Here is a 20224-nt window from a genome sequence, read left to right as displayed (position 1 = left end):
GGGAAAGCAGGGAACGTCACGGCTTTAGGCTGCAGGACCAGGGGAATGGGTCTTTCCTTAGTTCCCTTCCCAAGCCGGCAGATCTGCTGTGTGGCTCCTGGTGTTGTGGCAGGGAGGCGGTGGTGGCACAGACTCTGGGCTGGGCACCTTGTGTCCATGATCTCATTGACTCCACACCACAGTCCTGCGAGGCCAGCATCTGTCATCTCACTTCACGGACTGAGAAACTCGAGGTGTGGCGGTGAAGCCCGAGCTCCTGCAGCCATCACGCAGCAGTGGGGTTTGAATGGAGGCACTTGAACCCTTTGCAATCCACCAAGTCACTGAAACTCTCTGTAGTATTGGTTTGCTCATCTTTAAAGTGAAAAAATACCTGGCTTGCTATGAGACCTCAGTATCAGGTGCAGAAGGCGAGTGCAAGGCTGGCAAAGCCATTTCTACCCACCAGCCTTGATTCACACCTTTGTGAGCTCCGAGTGAGTTTCCAGGCACCAGCGAGTGTAGGTCATTCCACATCCGTCGTACATGTAACAGCATGGCCGACTGTTTCACAAATAAGGTTCAAAACAACCCTGCTGCTGTTTTCCACCAGCTACAGGGACAGCCACGCTCGGAAGACAGGCACCTGACCTGAGGAACGTGAAACACACTCACCCACACGTTAGCAAATCACAGCAGATGACTTGGGAGACACCAACCTGTCCCAGCTCTTCGTTGAGGTCTGACGTGTTCACCAGAGGCCCCTCGCCAGTGTCCTCATCAAACATGTCTTCGTCCCAGGTGATGAAGTAGGAGCCGAGGAATTTCTGCATCTCGACCGTGACGTACATGGACACGGGGATGATGTAGTTGAAGAGGACCATGAAGGCCAGGAAGTCTGTGAAGGCCTTGAGGAACTGCGAGAGCAGAAGGTACGGTCAGCGCCTCTGCGGGAAGGGCAGCAGGGCTCCACCACGCTGCTCTAACACCTCGGGCTTAGCCGTAACTCATATATGTGCTACTGCTAAGTACAAGGTTTCAGAGGCCAAAGACGAGGATTATGGGCTGGTCGGGGGGAGCTGCCACAGGGTCACCTGGTCTCTGTGCCAGGACCTGCTGGGGCCAGGGGATGAGCTGCAGGGCTGCCCCGCTGTGGGGGTGGAGACTAAAGCATGAGTTCAAACAAGCACATGTGTGACAGGAGGCAGACCAGGCGCCAGTGGCAATTCTACCTCTGCATCCGTGGGACCTCTTTGTGACTCTTACAACCAAACTTACTTGGCAACAACCTACAGCTGTAAAAACTGAGCCTGACGAAATGACTCTTCAGTATACTTTATCCTGGTCTGTGAAGCCAAGTTAGTTTTGTAGGAAGGACGGATGATGTGCAGAGATGGCCCTGATCCCGATGGCAGGGACACGGGACTGGGTTTGCACACGGCCCTGCTCTAGGCTCAGCAGAAAGGGTGTGGGTTTGCACACGGCCCTGCCCTAGGCTCAGTGGAAAGGGTCTTGGTTTGCACACAGCCCTGCCCTAGGCTCAGCGGAAAGGGTGTGGGTTTGTACACGGCGCTGCCCTAGGCTCAGTGGAAAGGGTGTGGGTTTGTACACGGCCCTGCTCTAGGCTCAGTGGAAAGGGTCTGGGTTTGCACACGGCCCTGCCCTAGGCTCAGCGGAAAGGGTGTGGGTTTGCACACGGTCCTGCCCTAGGCTCAGCGGAAAGGGTGTGGGTTTGCACACGGTCCTGCCCTAGGCTCAGCGGAAAGGGTGTGGGTTTGCACACGGCCCTGCCCTAGGCTCAGCGGAAAGGCTATGGGTTTGCACACGGCCCTGCCCTAGGCTCAGCGGAAAGGGTCTGGGTTTGCACACGGCCCTGTCCTAGGCTCAGCAGAAAGGGTGTGGGTTTGCACACGGTCCTGCCCTAGGCTCAGCGGAAAGGGTGTGGGTTTGCACACGGCCCTGTCCTAGTCTCAGCGGAAAGGGTCTGGGTTTGCACACGGTCCTGCCCTAGGCTCAGCGGAAAGGGTCTGGGTTTGCACACGGCCCTGCCCTAGGCTCAGCGGAAAGGGTGTGGGTTTGCACACGGTCCTGCCCTAGGCTCAGCGGAAAGGGTGTGGGTTTGCACACGGTCCTGCCCTAGGCTCAGCGGAAAGGGTGTGGGTTTGCACACGGCCCTGCCCTAGGCTCAGCGGAAAGGCTATGGGTTTGCACACGGCCCTGCCCTAGGCTCAGCGGAAAGGGTCTGGGTTTGCACACGGCCCTGTCCTAGGCTCAGCAGAAAGGGTGTGGGTTTGCACACGGTCCTGCCCTAGGCTCAGCGGAAAGGGTGTGGGTTTGCACATGGCCTTGTCCTAGTCTCAGCGGAAAGGGTCTGGGTTTGCACACGGTCCTGCCCTAGGCTCAGCGGAAAGGGTCTGGGTTTGCACACGGCCCTGCCCTAGGCTCAGCGGAAAGGGTGTGGGTTTGCACACGGCCCTGCCCTAGGCTCAGCGGAAAGGGTGTGGGTTTGCACACGGCCCTGCCCTAGGCTCAGCGGAAAGGGTGTGGGTTTGCACACGGCCCCGCCCTAGGCTCAGCGGAAAGGGTCTGGGTTTGCACACGACCCTGCCCTAGGCTCAGTGGAAAGGGTCTGGGTTTGCACACGGTCCTGCCCTAGGCTCAGCGGAAAGGGTGTGGGTTTGCACACGGCCCTGCCCTAGGCTCAGCGGAAAGGGTGTGGGTTTGCACACGGTCCTGCCCTAGGCTCAGCGGAAAGGGTGTGGGTTTGCACACGGCCTTGCCCTAGGCTCAGCGGAAAGGGTGTGGGTTTGCATATGGCCTTGCCCTAGGCCTCAGCGGAAAGGATGTGGGTTTGCACACGGCCCTGCTCTAGGCTCAGCGGAAAGGGTCTGGGTTTGCACACTACCCTGCCCTAGGCTCAGCGGAAAGGGTGTGGGTTTGCACATGGCCTTGCCCTAGGCCTCAGCGGAAAGGATGTGGGTTTGCACACGGCCCTGCTCTAGGCTCAGCAGAAAGGGTCTGGGTTTGCACATGGCCCTGCCCTAGGTTCAGTGGACACAGGTCTGGGTTTGCACACGGCCCTGCCCTAGGCTCAGTGGAAAGGGTCTGGGTTTGCACACGGTCCTGCCCTAGGCTCAGCGGAAAGGGTGTGGGTTTGCACACGGCCCTGCCCTGGGCTCAGCGGAAAGGGTGTGGGTTTGCACACGGTCCTGCCCTAGGCTCAGCGGAAAGGGTGTGGGTTTGCACACGGCCTTGCCCTAGGCTCAGCGGAAAGGGTGTGGGTTTGCATATGGCCTTGCCCTAGGCCTCAGCGGAAAGGATGTGGGTTTGCACACGGCCCTGCTCTAGGCTCAGCGGAAAGGGTCTGGGTTTGCACACTACCCTGCCCTAGGCTCAGCGGAAAGGGTGTGGGTTTGCACATGGCCTTGCCCTAGGCCTCAGCGGAAAGGATGTGGGTTTGCACACGGCCCTGCTCTAGGCTCAGCAGAAAGGGTCTGGGTTTGCACATGGCCCTGCCCTAGGTTCAGTGGACACAGGTCTGGGTTTGCACACGGCCCTGCCCTAGGTTCAGTGGACACAGGTCTGGGTTTGGACACAGCCCTCTCTGGACTGAAAGCAGAAACTTTTTTCCAAGTATTTACCACAAATACGTGCCATTTACCTCACAGTCATTAATAAGCATTTACTTAGCACCCTCTAAACAAAGGGACACTGCAAGTATTTACAGCACCGTCCTGATGAATTCACTGTGGGAAGCTATACCTCTCCAGACTCAAAGAAGACAGGACCAGCTGGGTCCACTGACACTTTACTTTCGTGAATGCATCTACTATGGAGACTGGGTCCATCCAGGGTGCTTTTGGCCCACAGTAAATTCACTTCCACCTTTTCTGGCACCGCCCTTTTGTGACAATGGCCCACAGGTCACCTCTGGTCACACCGGGCAGTCGCTCTCCTTACCAGATTCCTCTGTCTTTCCGACTCCGTCTTCTGATTATACCACGGCTCATCCCGGAAGGGCTCGCTCTGCCACACGTATTTCAGGACAGTGTTTATCAGGGCTTTGCTGATCAGGATGCAAAGGTACACAATGAGGAACACATTCATGGATCTGAAACGGAAGGACAGAGGTGACCACCGGCCCCTGTGGAAACGAGCTCCGCCCTCCTTCTCACAAATGTCAAGATGAAACCTTGTGAAGACAGAATAGGAACGGCACGCTGATGTGTTTGCCCTCGACGTGCCACAGCGGGCCCCCATGCTTGCGTCCATGCCACGGTCCCTGGCACGTACTTCTAGAGGCCAAAGGAAAGAGTCAAGCAGGGGGAAAGTGCCACAAGCAGGAGAGAGAGAGCCGCTCGCAGCCACACTGTAATGCTTCTGCGTTGCCCATGTTTTCCATGCCTGTGTAAACAGCCACACCTGCTTCCGTCATTGAAAAGAACACCCAGGCCGGGCACGGTGGCTCACGCCTGTAATCCCTGCACTTCGGGAGGCCAAGGCGGGCGGATCATGGGGTCAAGAGATCAAGACCATCCTGGCCAACATGGTGAAACCCTGTCTCTTCTAAAAAAATACATAAATTAGCTGCGAGTGGTGGCACGTGCCTGTAGTCCCAGCTACTCGGGAGGCTGAGGCAGGAGAATCACTTGAACGTGGGAGGCGGAGGTTGCGGTGAGCCAAGATTGCGCTACTGCACTCCAGCCTGATGACAGAGCAAGACTGTGTCTCCAAGACTGGAACATCCAGAGATCAATTTCTACCACTGAGCATCAACAAATTAGTTCAGAACGTAGTGACTAGCCCCCACTGGAAAGGAAGGAAGGAAAGGAAAGGAGGAGGAGGAGGAGAGGGAGGGAGGGAAGAACGGGAGACCAGTAAATACTCTGGAAGGAAGTATCCTCAGGACAGGAAAGCACAGATCCTTCACTAAGGTCTCGGCCAAGCTCGGGAAGAAGCCTTTATTTTCCAGCTCAAATTCAGCTACCATTCTGACATATTTCTCATCGGCACTTCACTGTTTAATGCAAAGATGGCTCTGTTCTCTTTGCTAATGCTTTCCTTCATAAAACCATAGCCGGGAATGCGCGGCTTCCACCCCAGCCCAGAGTGAAAAGCGAGCCCATGTGGAGTTTCTCATGAAACAGTAGGAGGAACTGTGCAACACTGGACTGGTTTCGGAACCAGAATCTCAGGGCGTCCGTAAGGGGTAACAGCGCTGCGTCTCACCAGGCGCTGGGAAGTGCGGGAAGGGGGCGTGCGGCCATTCACCTCCCCACAGAGTGAGAAAGTCCATCTGAACAGTCAGCTCTGCGGTTACTAAGATGCTGTCTACTGGTGAAGGAACCACCAGTAAGGCCAGGAAGCAGCTATTTCCACGTCTACACTGGGTGCCAATACTTCTAGTCGCAGATGCTCATGCTCGCCAGCGACGGGGCAGGGAGCCTTACTTTTCCACGGCAGACCGCTTCTGCGATTTCGACTGATAATTCAGTGCCATCTTGGTTTCCATGCCCGTGTAGATAGCCACACCTACAGAGAGGAAGGGGAAGGTGAGGACCATGGTGCATGCCCGTGTAGACAGCCACAGCTACAGAGAGGAAGGGGAAGGTGAGGACCGTGGCAGAAGCGTGTCTTGCCTTGTGGTGAGTTACACACAGGTGCGGGGAAAATCAATTCTTGGGTAAAATGAACCCTATTTTTGATTTCACGAACTAGTGTCCAGAGTCACACAACATGAGCACTTGATTACTTGATTCCTTAGGATCAAAACCTTTCTTCGTACACAGGAGGCAATCTGTGCTTCATTTTTGAAGAGTTCCTATCTTAATATACATTGGCTGCCCGTGTCCATGAGTTCAGAATCTGCAGGTTCTACCCACTGGGGATAGAAACTATTTCAAAAAATCCCCCCCAGAAATAACAATACAATAATTAAAAATACAGATGATAAAAACAGCAGGGTAACTATGTGCCTGGCATTTACGCTGTGCTACGTACTGAAGTCATCTAAGACGACGTAAACCAGAGGGGCAGACGTGTGCAGGCCTCATGCAAAAAGGGGCCTTGGGCATCTGTGGATTGTGGCATCTGCAGGCGTCCTGGAGCCAGCCCCCCAAGGACACGAGGGACAACTGCACAGCATGTTCTGACAGTGGGGCACATAGGCGTATTTCTAAAAGTTACCTCAGTTAAAATAGACAACAGCCCACAAGAAAGGGAGATCCTAGCCCAGAATGCAGGCAGGAAAGAAACGTCCTGCACAATTCGACTTCATAAATTCCTTCATGGATGCAACTCCGTTTCTGAAACCAAAACTAGAGGCCTCAACATGCCAGCCATGTCCTCCGGCACCACTGCTTCAGGACCACGCTTACCCACGGACACTAATCTCAGCGGGGTGGAACTGCATGGCCAGAAAGCCTCCGGCGCCTCAAGGCACCAAGAAACGCTCTCAGGGTTCTACTGCGGGTCTTACGAACATTAGAGGCAATGGTTAATAACTCACGAATTAAATATTTACCGAAGATTTTCTCTGTGTTCTTCAGTGTGGCTCCTCTAAGCAGCAAGTTTTCCGATCCTAAGGGTCTGTAAAGATACAGATGATCAGAAATGATACGGATGTGAGGGCAGATGGGCAGGCAGTGAGGGGGAGATGCAGACACAAAGCCTGCTGGTTTGCTCAACAGATCTCATTTTCAGGAGAGATGGTGTACACGGCGGCTTGCTTACATTTAGACGATGAAGTCTGCCCAGGTCCATGCGTAAGGTTGTGGTCTTACCTGCTGGGGAGCAGTAGCGGCAAGGACCTCCCGTCAGTGCCTGCAGGTATGTGGGACCTCAGGCCTCACCCAGACCCACTGAGCTGAGCCCGACAGCCTCAGCAATACTCCTTGAGAGACCTCTAGGGCAGGGGTCCTTGCAGTGGCCCCAGCAGTGCCATCAGTAGCACCCGGAGCCCATCAGGAACATCACACCAGTCAAGAAGATCGTCCCAGACCCAAAGAGTCAGAACCTGAAATCCTGGGGTGGGGCCCAGCAGCCCTCTCCTAACGAGCCTCAGGTTGAGGACAGCGGCACTGGAAGGTCCCAGAATGTTCTGGAAAGGCTAAAGAGGGGTACACGTGACTTGCTCAGCTTTCAACTGTCTCTGTTTTTCTTTTTTTTTTTTTTTTAAGAGACAAAGTCTCACTCTGTCACCCAGGCTGGGGGCACGATCATAGCTCATTGTAGCCTTGATCTCCTGGGCTCAGGTGATCCTCCTGCTTTGGCCTCCCAAAGTGCTGAGATTACAGTCCAGCACCACCATGCCCAGCCTCAGTTGTTTCCATGACATCTCAGTGAGACTCGGGGAGTCTCATGTAACAGTCTTTGTCTGTCCTGGAGACAAAGGCTGATATTCCGTCTGCCTTTAGAAACACTGGAAGCCACACTGCAGAGCTCCTCTGAACGGGAGACCGAGCCATCCGGGGCAGTCCATGCGTGGCTACTTTGGGGAAAACAAGCAATGGCCAAAGAACTCAAAGATCTCATGCATAGAGAAACAAGCACGGCTCTGCGCATTGAACCAATGGGGAGCAGCGGGTGGGGCCCTGCTATCAGGGGCCTATATGCTCGATATAACAGGGCTCCCTGCTGATGGAAAAATCATCTCTTCTCATAGTCCTAAGGGAGAAATAAGCAGCAAGATTCCAATTCATAAATTTTGCTACTGATATCATCATTTCTTCGGAGGGGAAAGGGTCAAAAGTGTTTGCTGAAGTGTGCTTTTCATGTATCACTGTATTTCCTGTCCTTCTATCATGGAAAGGGAAGAACCTACTGATTATTATGAATGTGAAATGCATGCAGTATATCTGCTCGATATAACTCAGAACTGCATCTGGCTGAAGGCAGGCAGAGGCGTCCGCCCCCGGCTGCAGCTGAGAGCGCCACGCGCCTCCTAACCCGGCTGTCACTCAAGATGGAGCTCCGGGCTGCATGTGGGCTGTCTGGTTGTGTGATAAGGACTGTCAGCTTCTGTTTGCAACACACTTACAATAATTCCTGTCAAGTGTTTATAAAAACAAACAGCTTTTTTAAAAAGGTGACTCAGGGAAGTCTAAAAATAATTTATTGAAAAAGTACTTTGCTTCGAGTTAGGACAGAAGGAAGAAGAAACATCACTCTGAATGGATTGAGAATTTGGGTGCAGCATAATTCTTAACTGTCCACATCACAAATTTATAAACATCTTAAGTAACCTAAATATTAAGTCTATTGAACAGGATAAATATTTAAGAGTGAAACTAGGCCAGGTGCGGTGGCTCACCTGAGGTCAGGAGTTCAAGACCAGCCTGGCCAACATGGCAAAACCCCATCTCTACTAAAAATACAAAAATTAGCCGGGGTGTGGTGGTACGCGCCTGTAATCCCAGGTACTCAGAAGGCTGACGCAGGAGAATTGCTGGGAGGCAGAGGCTGCAGTGAACTGAGATCGCACCACTGCACTTCAGCTTGGGTGACAGAGCGAGACTCTCTCCAATAAAATAAAATAAAAGTGAAACTAGAGTTAGTATCAAAATGCAAAATACACAAGCAATTATCACCCCAGGTTGCTGAGCAATCAACTGGGTCTAACTATAAAGATGAAAACCTGCCATGTTTAATACTGTGCATTCAACCCACAGGTCATATGAACAAACCTAAGCCTGTTTACTCACTCAAACACAAAATAATTATCACAGCACACAGAAATACAAGTGATTTCTCCAACGCAAGGAGGAATTTACCTTTAGAAAAGTACAGGTTTAGGAAAACCAAGGCGAGGCCACTATCAGTTCTCGGAAGCACCTGCTGGCCTGCTGATGGGTAATGACGACTAACACGCTAATACGCGCACGAGTGGTTTCCATGAAACAGCAACTCCAGGAGACCACGAGGAGACGCCCCAGGGACTGGCATTGGGGAGCTACGCGTTTTACTGCAGTCTCCCACGCCCCAGGGGCCGGCATTCGGGAACCATGCATTTTGCCACAGTCTCCGGGCGAGTGTGTTTCTGTGTCTGGGAGATGTGCTCTTTAACACATGATTCCACACACACCGAGACAACAACTTAGAGACTGCTTACAGAAGAAAAACCATTTCCCTAGCAATGGAGTTTATGAAAAGATGCAGCTTTACAACGTACCGAAAGCCAGTTCCCTCAACTGTGACTTTCCAGCAACAAATGCTAGATCTTGAAATAATGTCAGAGAGAATATCGTAGGCCCGGGAGGCGGGCGCTGCTCAGAGGTGGGCTGGGCACCAGCTGGCTCTCAGCCGAGGCTGTCTCGGGGCCACAGAGGAGGTGCCTGAGGCTCGGGTTTCCTCACGGATATGCGGTGTGACTGCTGCTGAGTCTATGCTGGTGAATGGGAGGCACAGCAGTCGCCTGTGAGCTGCCCCAACCTTGCCCCGGGTCACTGTGTCCACCTTCTTGGGTGGACGTGAGCCAGAGAGAGGCCTGAGCCCATAATGCACCCCAGTAACAATGGCGAGGGGATGAAATAGACTCCAAAAAACGGCCCCCAAATTAGAAGTCTTCAACTTCATATCTGAAGACAAATCAGAACAGGAATGAATCATAAGAGGGCATTTCTCACGGGGATGCTGTACTCTGCCCCTCACTTCGAAACTGTTCATGGAACCCTGACACCCCCCCGGCCTGTGAGACAACCCTCCTGGCAGAGTCCTGTGCAAAACTTGGTTTCACACGCATCAGCAACTTGTCAACATTCACAGATGTGTGCCCTCAGGCACACACCAGGGAAGACAGTGGAGCCTGGCCCTTTGGGGAAGTGGAACTCCACCTTCCAAATCTACTCGAGCAGCGGCCATGGAAACACTGGTCTGTCCAAGAACACATTTCTAACGCAACAAGGAAGATGACCACAGTCCACGCGTTCACAGAGACACTCACCTCACCACAGGGTCATTCAGGTCACTGTAAACGTTGATGCGACCCACGAACCTGGCGACAGAAAAGCCACGTTACTGACGGGCTGCACCCAGCGGCCCCACCCTGACGCGCACGCCTGGCCTGCCTGCCTTCCTGTGTCCACAGAGGAGGCCACTGTGAGCTGCAGGTCTTCACTCAGCCTGTTCTGTGTGTGGCTAAGCCGGCCAGCCCGTCCCCCGTGTGGCTAAGCCAGCTCTCCTCCAGCCCCTTCCTTGTTGTACTTTCTGTTCTGATCAGCCCACGGCTTGTCATTTTCCTTAACCCACAGTTTACAAATGTCTTCCATAAAATAAAGAAAACTTTGTTTTTCCCCCACAAATCTAGTTCCATTAAGCCACGTCAAATACTTGCATAAATAAAAAGCTACCAATCTGAGTAGTACAAGTCTATGAAAAGAAGTGACGTCTTTTTGACTCAGTCTTAATCTCTAAGCAGCGATTTATCTTCTCTTTCCAACCCAGCAGATGGCTGGAGTATTTGGGGTGAAAAAGCAAGAACAAGGCTGAGGGCGTAACCCATTTCTAGAGACCCCACGGCCTGCTTACTTGTAGAGGTCGGGCTGGGGCTGCTCGCACTCAATGGTGGCGTGGAGCCCGTCGATATCCTCCTCCGTGTGGAAGCCTTTTGTGTCCTGCACGGCGTAATGCGTCTACAAATCACAAGACAGGTGAGCTCACAGCCCAAACGGTCAACACAAACCCAGAAGCTGGTGCCTCCAACCAAGTAGCTACAGAGCCTGGCTGACCAGGGTCTGTAAATGCTTAAAAGTCACAGAAAGATAAGGTCCCACTGTTATTCCTGCATCTATGAGGTGCCAGAAGATTCCAATTCTTACCCAGTGTCCTCAACTTAAAAAGGACAGATAGCGATGCTCGAATGCTTCGAAAGTGGACACCGATTTATCTGTCACAGCAGCTACTCATTAGGAAACAGGTTGAGGACCTGAAATACCCCTTTGCCTTTACAGCATGCCCTGTTGTTCACGGGGAGTCGTCATGGCATCACCTCACTTCATTTCCACTATGCAGCAACAACCTGCCTGCGCCCGTCCTTGTTGGGTGGCACACGCCTTCTACTTAACTGTTCACATGGCCTGGGCCAGAGGGTTCCTTCAGCCTTCGTGTGTGCCAGCTTTACCCAGGGCTTCTTAAGCCCCCGATTCCTGGGCTCAGCCCCAGGGTTTCCGATGCAGCGGGTCTAGGGAAGGCCAGAGAACTGCCCTTCTAACATGGTGCCCGCTGATGCTGCTGGTCTCAGAGCACATTTTGAGGCCTGCTGACCATCTGTGAACACCAACAGGTGGGCATGAGGACTGCACTGGCCCTGACTTAAGAGGAGAGAGGAGAATTGTGCACCCAAGAATCTGGGGAGAGGCAAGAGCATCTCTGAATCCCTGTGTTTCTTTCTAAGGGACGAGCATTGGACAAATAAAACACAGAAGGAGTCAGAACAAAAGGGAGAAACGATCACTGCACCATCACCAAGCGCCCAAATCAGGGGGAACCAATAGCAGCCCCGTCACCAAGTGCACAAAAGGGGGTGGGGGAAGGATCACCGCTCCATCACCAAACACACAAACGGCCTGGGAGAGGGAAGTGCTCGCTGCTCTGTCACCAAGCGCACGAATCATGGGGCACTTATTTTCTAAATTCAGTGGGCATTTTCTAATCATATCCTCACAAGAGCCCCTGAGAGACACGGTTGTCCCATTTCAAAGATGCAGAGTCCAGAGAAGCTAACAAGCCTGTGCAGTCACATGAGCCTCCCCCTGCCCCCGGGATTCCAACAGAGGTTGGCTGGACCCTTCCCATGCCCCACTCTGCTTTTAAGGAAAGGGCTCAAATAATTCCAGTCCCCCAAAGCTAAACAAAATGCACAAAAATGACATTAGAGAACACAAAACTATAACATGAACAGGTCAAAGTGCAATAGCTATTTTATCATCTTCCACAACTACAACAACATTTCATCCGGTCAAACATGGCACATCTGGAGACCCACAGCATCTGTTCACTAGCGTGGCTGGGACTTGTCAGAGCCTGACCAGCCCACAGTCCTGCAGGGCAGGGGTACAAAGGCAGCCACTGCCTGCAGAGAGTGTAGAGGGCTCGCAAGGTCTCTGGGTGGATGGAACCTTAACCTCCTCCCAGGTTCCAGAGGGACCAGCAGCCGCTACAAGAAATACCTGAATCATCCAGGGACTCTGACTCCCCAGAAGCACTGCTGCTGACAGTCTAATGTGTCAGAGTGCTCACTCTCCTGGAATAGGCTACACGGAAAACGTGAAAGCAAATTTAACCGAAAATACCCACAGACTTTTCATTGATCAATTCATGATACATATCTGAATTATCTATGAAAGACTAACATACCCTTCAGTGATTTTGTAAAGAAAATGCCTCATAGCAGAAATGGCCTATGTCCATAGGTATTACCTAAATACCATTTTAGAGCTGCACTTTTGTGAGCTGATGACTTAGGAATAGTTGAATCCACTGAGTTATGCTCACTCTCATAAACTCCTTAGAAACTTCCTGATTTTTAAAATAAGAATCTTAAAATTAACGGTAGTACATCTTTTACGATTGACAATGAAAATTCTTGTAGCATCAGCTGCCTGTGCAGAATTTTGTGTTGAGTGCAGGAAATTCCTTATATAGTAATTTCAGAAAATCCTGTTTGAGATAAATTAACAAAAAGACACTTGTTGAAGTAACAGGCAAAATCTAGAATTGTGTGTGACTTTTCACATAATTCTAGGCCAGTTTTCACATTAATTTTAACTAGTAAAATAAAAATTCTTTAAATTCCAACAATCTATTCGTTAAATCTTTAATTTGGTGCATTAGCTGATTGACACGGGCGAACACTGAAGTTATTTCTGTTAACCTGAGATGACTGGTTGTTTTAAACATTGAGAGTAGAAAGAAAAAGAGTGGGAAGGAAATGGGGAGGTGTAAAAGAGCACAGAGTAGCAACATTTAGGATGACCTGTCCCAAGACCCAGCTCACAAAGGAGGGCTGCAGTGGGCAAGGATGTCGGGCTCAGGGTTTCTGCTGCGTCGAGCAGGTTCTGGCTGCTCCGGCATGGGCGCCAGGGGAGGGAATGGGAAGCCCAGTGAGAGGCGGACATGTTCATCTGGTCCACTCTCACCACAACCTCACTATAAAAACACGTATCTCATGACACCATCATATATGCCTTAATATACAAAATTTATTTTTTTAAAAAAGGAAAAAGAGCAAAGTGAAAAACAGGAGGCAGCAAAGGTGAGAAAATCCCGGCTGCACAGGTCTTGGGGCTCGCACTGAGAACACCGAAAAGGCCGACTTTCAACAGGATGCTGGCTCCTGTGGCCACACGGGCAGCCTGAAGCTGGGCAGAAAGACCCCGCCCTGGACTCTGAGGAAAAGGCCCCTTACTTTATGGCTGGATTCTCTGTCTAAGCTGGTGGACCCCGCCCTGGAATCTAAGGAAAAAGCCCCTTACTTTATGGCTGGATTCTCCGTCTAAGCTGGCGGACCCCGCCCTGGAATCTAAGGAAAAAGCCCCTTATTTTATGGCTGGTTTCTCCATCTAAGCTGGTAGATGCCACCCTGGAATCTAATGAAAAGGCCCCTTACCTTATGGCTGGATTCTCCGTCTAAGCTGGCGGACCCCGCCCTGGAATCTAACAAAAAGGCCCCTTACCTTATGGCTGGATTCTCCGTCCAAGCTGGCGGTTGTGACGTGGCACGTCCCATCTCCCCGATTGCTGGAAAGGAAGATCAAGTCGCAGGGAAAGGTCTCATCCTCCTTGACCATGACAATGTCCCCAACCTACAGCACAAGCAGAAAGGACGGTCAGCAGAAAGCCCCTCCGTGAAAGCTCACCGCCGTGCAGGACTGCTTCTTTCAAGGTGCTCATTACAGGAAGATACAGGGATGCAGAGATGACTCTAGGAAGACACCTGCCAGACATTCTGCTGGGGCCAAAGACCAGGTCAGGTTTCAGTATTCCAACTGCAGCTAAGAGAAGTACCAAAGCACAGCACGATGGAATATTCTGGAGCAAAAACAGAGACAAACACCTGCAACAAGGTTACCTTTGATTCAGACCCAGCAAGACGCGTTCCAGAGTCTCAGCACGGCCAAGTGGGATGTACTCCCGTGAGAGGCTCTGACCGCAACCTGGCCCTTTATGAACCAGGTGGCAGAATTCTGAGAGCTTCCTGATAACAGAACCAAGGCACCGCCCAGCTCTTCAGAGCATGAGGACGAATCATGCAAAAGTGGCAACAACGTCTCAAAAGCCAAATTAAAAGTCAATCACAGAAAGTTCACCACGTGGGTTTTCAATGGACGGTCTAGTTTGTATCTGTATCCATCTCATTTCACTGGTGAGGATGGCATCTCAGTGAGCTGGACTGAAAGGTGTCTGAAAGGTGAAGGATCATCAGGCCCCTGGAGTGAGTTGGTGTGGGTCCTCCGGCCAGGGCTGGGGCCTGCCGTGCTTCTGTCTACACTGCAAGCAGAGTTCTCTGTCCCACTACGTGACGGTCACAGCACACCGTGAATTGTGAGACTTTAAAAGCCGAGGGTTACTCTCCCCAAATGTACCTGTGGGTTTACTCAAATCCCTATGGAAATCCCAGCAAGCATTTTTATAGACATAAATGAGCTGATTCTAAAATTCACATGGAAGGCACAGGCTCTAGAATCGCTAAAACCACCTCGAAAAAGAAGATTGAGTGGAAGGACTCGGTCTCCCCAACAACATGGCTTCTGAGATAGCTACAGTGACCAACAGTGTGGGATCGGCGGGGCATGGGTGTGGACACCGATGGGACAGACCAGTAAACCAGAAATGGACCCTCGCAAATGGGCTTCACTGATGGTGACAAGGGCAAGGGCTGCTCCCTGGAGGAGGGACAGCCACCAACCCCCGGTGCAGGGCAATCGGACAGCCACAGGCAAAACAGTAAGGGCAGAAACATCACACCTTATACAAAAACCATCTCAAAATGGATCATAAAGTTACATGTAAAACATGAAACTATAACACTTTCAGAAAGAAATATGGGAGAAAGTCTTTGGGTCTCAAGACTAGGCAAAGAATGCTTCATACAGGGCACTGAACAGTCCTCAAAAAAAATCAGCCGGGCACGGTGGCTCACGTCTGTAATCCTGGCACTCTGGGAGGCCAAGGCACGTGGATCACTTGAGGCCAGGAGTTCAAGAATAGCCTGGGCAACAGGGTGAAACCCTGTTTCTACTAAAACTACAAATATTAGACAGGCGTGGCGATGCGCACCTGTAGTCCCAGCTACTTGGGAGTCTCAGGCAGAATTGCTTGAACCTGGGAGGTGGAGGTTGTAGTGAGCCGAGATCGTGCCATTGCACTCTAGCCTGGGTGACAAGGGCAAGACTGTCTCAAAAGAAATAATAATTTTTAAAAAATTAAATAAATAAAAAAATTGGACCTCGACAGAATTTAAAACATTTGCTTTGTGAAATGCCTTGCTGAGTATTTAAAATTGGTATCTGACAAAGTAGTAATATCTAGACTACATGACCTCTTAAAATTTAACAGGGGGCTGCTCCGATGGTAGTAGGTTATCAGAACTTATTAGCATTAGCGTCACTAAAGTTGGTATACTGCTAAATTTGACTGGCTTTTTAAAATAAATAAATAATTTAACAGCAAAAAGAAGCTCAAATAATCCAGCTGGAAAAATGGACAGAAGACACGAAGGATTGTTTTTACTGACGAGGATGCACAGACGCCAAGCGGGCCCAGGGAGAGTGTCGGACAGCGCCATCGGGACATGCACGTCTCAGCCACACCGTGATGCTGTGGGCGGCAGACGCTGGAACGCGGCGGACGGGAATGACACGGGACAGCCGCGCTGGAAAACGGGTTGGCAGTTCCTTTAGAAACCAAACGTGGATCTGCTGCTACACGACCCAGCAACTGAATGTTGGAGCTTTTATGCCAAAGAAATGACAACTACATTCACGTGAAGACCTGCATACAAATATTCACAGCAGCTTCACAGATCATAGCCCTAAGCTAGAAAAACCGACACGCCCTTCAGTTTGGGAATGGTGAAACCGAGGGACATCCACAGCACGGAACACTCCTTAGCAATGAAGGGAAGGAACAGCTCGTGCACAGACTTAGTGAATCCCGAGGGAATTAGGCTTCCTGACAACAGCCAGCCCCAGGAGGTCACAGGCCGCAGGAATCTTTTTATATCATCCTTGAAATAACAATATCTTAGAACTGGGCAACACGCTGGGGCAAAGGGAACACAGGATGCCTCTGTAATTACCTCAACATAAAAAGTTTAATTAAAAAAGAAAAACTAATTAAAGGATTGCTTTTCTAGTTCGCTGTAGCTCCCTGCAAGGCCTGAGCCATTACGACTGATGGAAGCCAATGCCTGCAGTTGTAGGAAAAGCCTGATCTTTTCTTTCTCATCCTGCATAGCCTGTTTAGAATCCTCTCTGTTACGATGCACAGGATAGAGAGCAGGCATTTTCCACGGAGACCAGGACATTAAAAATTCGATTTTATGTGGACAGATACAGTTTAGGTCTGTTTTTTTTAAGAAAGATGTTTAGCTACAAGTATGAAAGACTTCGCAAGGGAAATATAATTGTTAAAGGAAACGGCATTGAATGCCTGAGACCGGACGCCGGCTGACACAGGTGTGAGTTCACGGCTGTTCCCTAGGCCGGGGCCATCTGCTCTCCGAACCCCTGACTGCTGGAAACATCACCCACCTGAACTCACAGAAGGGAAGCTCTTTCAGAAGCATTTAAACACCTGGATGGCAGATTTATAAGTGAAAATGTTTAAACGCTTAAAAGTCCATTCGGTGATGTGTATGATACATAGAACAGTGAGAGCAAGGTGAATGGGGGTGGCGGGGGGCTAGTGGTTGGTGCCAGCTCCTCTGAAGGACCTCTGAGCGCCTCCTGGGGTCCTGTCCCACTGCACCGGGAGGGGCTGCAGCCTGATCCGGAGAGGCTCACTGAGCCAGGCTGGCCAGGCTACTTAGAGGCCCTTCCCCGCTCCGGGCTTCTGGAACAAGCCTGGCTCTCCCTGTGCACGGGACCCAGTGGAGAGCTCCCTGTCTCCCTCACTGAACCTCCCACAGCTCGGCTGGGAAAATAGTGGGGCTGCAGGAGGGAGGAAGGCGTGGGAGTGGGCGAGGGCCAGGCAGCGAGCACGGGCACCAGCAGGGGCAGGAAGGGGCCGTCGTGGGCCTGGCGCCGAGCTCCACAGTCAGATGGCAGACTGGAGCAGGCTGCTGACCTTGACACAAACATGAAAACCACACTCATGGTGCTTCCAAACGGCTAGTAAAAGTCCGAAAACATCTCATTTAAATAATTTAAACACATTTTAAAATGCTTTGATGTGTTAGTTACACTAATAATTCATTTGAAACATTTAAAATGCAGCCTTCAAGAAGAACTGTCATATTCCCAACACAGAGAAACAACTCACAAGGTGATGGGCATCCCAGTAACCCCAACGTCATCTTTACTCATCGGTGTGCAGGCATCAAAGTATGACAGAACCCCAAATACATACGACTATTATATACCAATAAAAAATAAAATTTTTGGCAGGGCGTGGTGGCTCATGCCTGTAATCCCAGCACTTTGGGAGGCTGAGGCGGGCAGATCACTTAAGGTCAGAAGTTCGAGGCCAGCCTGGCCAACATTTTGGTAAAACCCCATCTCTACTGAAAATGCAAACATTAGCTGGGCGTGGTGACATGCACCTGTAACCCCAACTACTCGGGAGGCTGAGACAGGAGAATCACTGGAACCTGGGGATGGAGGTTGCTCTGAGCTGTGATTGTGCCACTGCACTCTGGCCTGGGTGAAAGAGCAAGATTCTGTCTCTAAAATAATAAATAACATTTTTAAAAAATACAATCTTCGATGAGGTTTCCTGTTCCAATTTTCAGCAACTTCCACCTAGCAGAATTTATACTGATACGATTTTATTATACCTTATTATAAAACAATACATTTCCACCTAGTAGAGTTTATGTTAATATTTTTTTATATCCTATTCTAAAACAAACTTTAGAAACAGTTTCCAACCTTCCTCTATGTTGATGGGTTCGTGTGTTCCCATAACGATTTTAAATTGCACCAATTCTGGTGTGGAATGCTGCCAGTGGGGGGGGTGGGGGGTGGGTGCATCGACCCAATTTTGCTGTGAACTCAAAACTGCTTCCAAAAGTAAAGTCTATTAAGAAAAAATTAAAGGTTAAAAAAAAAAAAAGGTTGTAGGGAGCTGGGGCCTACACCCAATAAAAAACATCTCAGACAGTCTGCTTTGTCAAAGAAAATAAAAACTTTAAACAAAATTTATAGTTAAAAACTGTTTGAAGAGACTGGGTCTTTCTCTGCTGCCCAGGCTGGAGAGCAGTGGCTGTTCACAGGCATGGTGGAGCCTTCCGAGCAGCCTCCAGCCCCCGGGCTCAGCGATCTTCCCTCCTCTGCTTCCTGAGGCGTCGGGACGGGAGATGTGAGCCACCGCAGCTGGGTAAAACTTATTTCTCCCACGGTCACTAGACTAAACCCAGGTAGACGTGTCGCGTGCCACTCACTCGCAGCTTTCGGCTTTGCTTCCGGACGAGCTTGCCGTGCTGGATGAAATGAACGGGACACTGGTTCATGGCGTTGTCTGCTTTATGTCGAAGCCAGTCTTCATAACCCTAAAGAAAGGAAGGAAAAGGAGGGTGAGAGGAAGCGGGGAGGAGGGAGGGAGGGACGGAGGCTGCAGTTGAATGAATTCTGCGTAAGCACAATCCGAGCCTGCAGAGGTGTATTTTTCACGTCAGGATACACCACACACACTATTCTCTGTATCCCCGACAGAGCATCGACATTGTCTCAGGCAATTTGAGCTGCTTTACGTGTTTGCGGTTGTATAACTGCAAAGACGTTTGATAGAGATGCTTCTGGAAGTTTGCATAAGTGCCACGTAACTGCACTTTTGTGCACATTCTTGACGTCACCTTAGGATAAATTCCTAAAAAAGGAACGTCCAAGTGGAAGGAGGGAAGGCTTCTCACATAACGCTGTGGAGCCAGCCGCATTCCGCCCGCTGAGTGTCAGCCTTCAGCTGGGAAAAGCACATGCTGGCCATACTTCCCTTTCATTAAACACTGACGTCTGTCATGAGATCGGGCAGCTCAGACTCTCAGTGAAGCCCTGGCTCACTCTGTGGCGCTCGCGGCAGCCTTAGGGTTCTCCGTGCATTTCTGCGTCTGAGTAACCCATGGGGAGACAGCCCATCGGGGCTCCTGCATGCGTAGGCCGTGCACTGGGGAAGCGGCCCCAGCTTACCCTGACCCCAGCCTGAGACAGGTGCGGACACATGCACCCCAATTCCAGCTCCCGAGGCACACTCTCTGCTCGGAGAGTCAGGTGGTATCTTGAAAGGAGCAGCAACAGGAGAGGCCGCACCCTGACACTTCCTGGGAGGACGGACGTGCCTTTGTGTCTCGTGTTGCTGGGTGCAGGTGCCTCAGATAAGGATGGGGAATGGCCGTTCTCAGTGACCATCCCCAGCATGAAAGACTGCACAGCACACCCAGGCCTACACACATCCACTGCACCTAACGCACGCCGGGATTGGGAACACAGCTGTGCCACACACAACACAACCGCACGGGGTGGCAATGAGAAGCCTGTGTCACGGGCCCGCTGCGTGTACACCGAGAGAGCCCGTGGGGCAGGAGGCTCACGGGGCCCCCTCGCTGTGGGCCACCCGGCATCAGAGGCCTGCGACTGGTGTCTGTTCTGACCAGAGCAAAAACAAGTAACCCAAAACCTCCAGCTTCTGGAGAGTTAAGAAACCCGGGTGCACGGATGTCCGAAGGTGCGGAGCCTTCTCCAGCTCTGACGGTTACAAGTGACGCCGTGGCATCCGACTGCTTTTCACAGATTCCTCCCAAATGGCTGAAATACCCGCCTTCTGGGGAAACTGAAGAACAGTCTTCTTGGAAGGCGGCAGTGGGTAGATGATTCCTGGGTTCATTAAACACAATTATTTAGCACTAACTGCATACTCAGCAAGTGCCAGGCACCAGGGACCTGCAGATGACAGACCTTGTCCCCAGTACTGCTGCTCTCAGGATTGGTGGGGAAGAAACAGAAGTAACTGCAAGTTCAGCTCAGGTGAGAGACGCCAGTGCCCCCAAGAAGCCCAGTGCCCTGGCTGTGGGAAGAAGCCAGAGAGGAGGTGCCCA

The 20224-nt window shown here is 51.2% G+C and overlaps 1 protein-coding gene across 18 annotated transcripts in view; it reads right to left on the bottom strand.

The window, feature by feature from the left end:
* Nucleotides 1-20224, bottom strand: part of ATP11A (ATPase phospholipid transporting 11A) — a 184623-nt gene that overhangs the window by 56121 nt on the left and 108278 nt on the right. For all 18 annotated transcript variants that reach the window (XM_009005295.5, XM_009005346.5, XM_009005394.5 and 15 more), the window contains exons 5-12: nucleotides 18578-18685; nucleotides 13650-13778; nucleotides 10504-10607; nucleotides 9920-9970; nucleotides 6503-6567; nucleotides 5430-5511; nucleotides 3940-4090; nucleotides 699-896 (exon numbers count right to left, since the gene is read on the bottom strand). In XM_009005295.5, the coding sequence (XP_009003543.1) occupies nucleotides 699-896; nucleotides 3940-4090; nucleotides 5430-5511; nucleotides 6503-6567; nucleotides 9920-9970; nucleotides 10504-10607; nucleotides 13650-13778; nucleotides 18578-18685 (888 nt within the window). The remainder of the gene's footprint in view (nucleotides 1-698; nucleotides 897-3939; nucleotides 4091-5429; nucleotides 5512-6502; nucleotides 6568-9919; nucleotides 9971-10503; nucleotides 10608-13649; nucleotides 13779-18577; nucleotides 18686-20224) is intronic.

Source organism: Callithrix jacchus, chromosome 1 (assembly GCF_049354715.1).
Source record: "Callithrix jacchus isolate 240 chromosome 1, calJac240_pri, whole genome shotgun sequence".
Classification (NCBI taxonomy): domain Eukaryota; kingdom Metazoa; phylum Chordata; class Mammalia; order Primates; family Cebidae; genus Callithrix; species Callithrix jacchus.
This window is presented reverse-complemented; position numbering and strand designations above follow the sequence as displayed.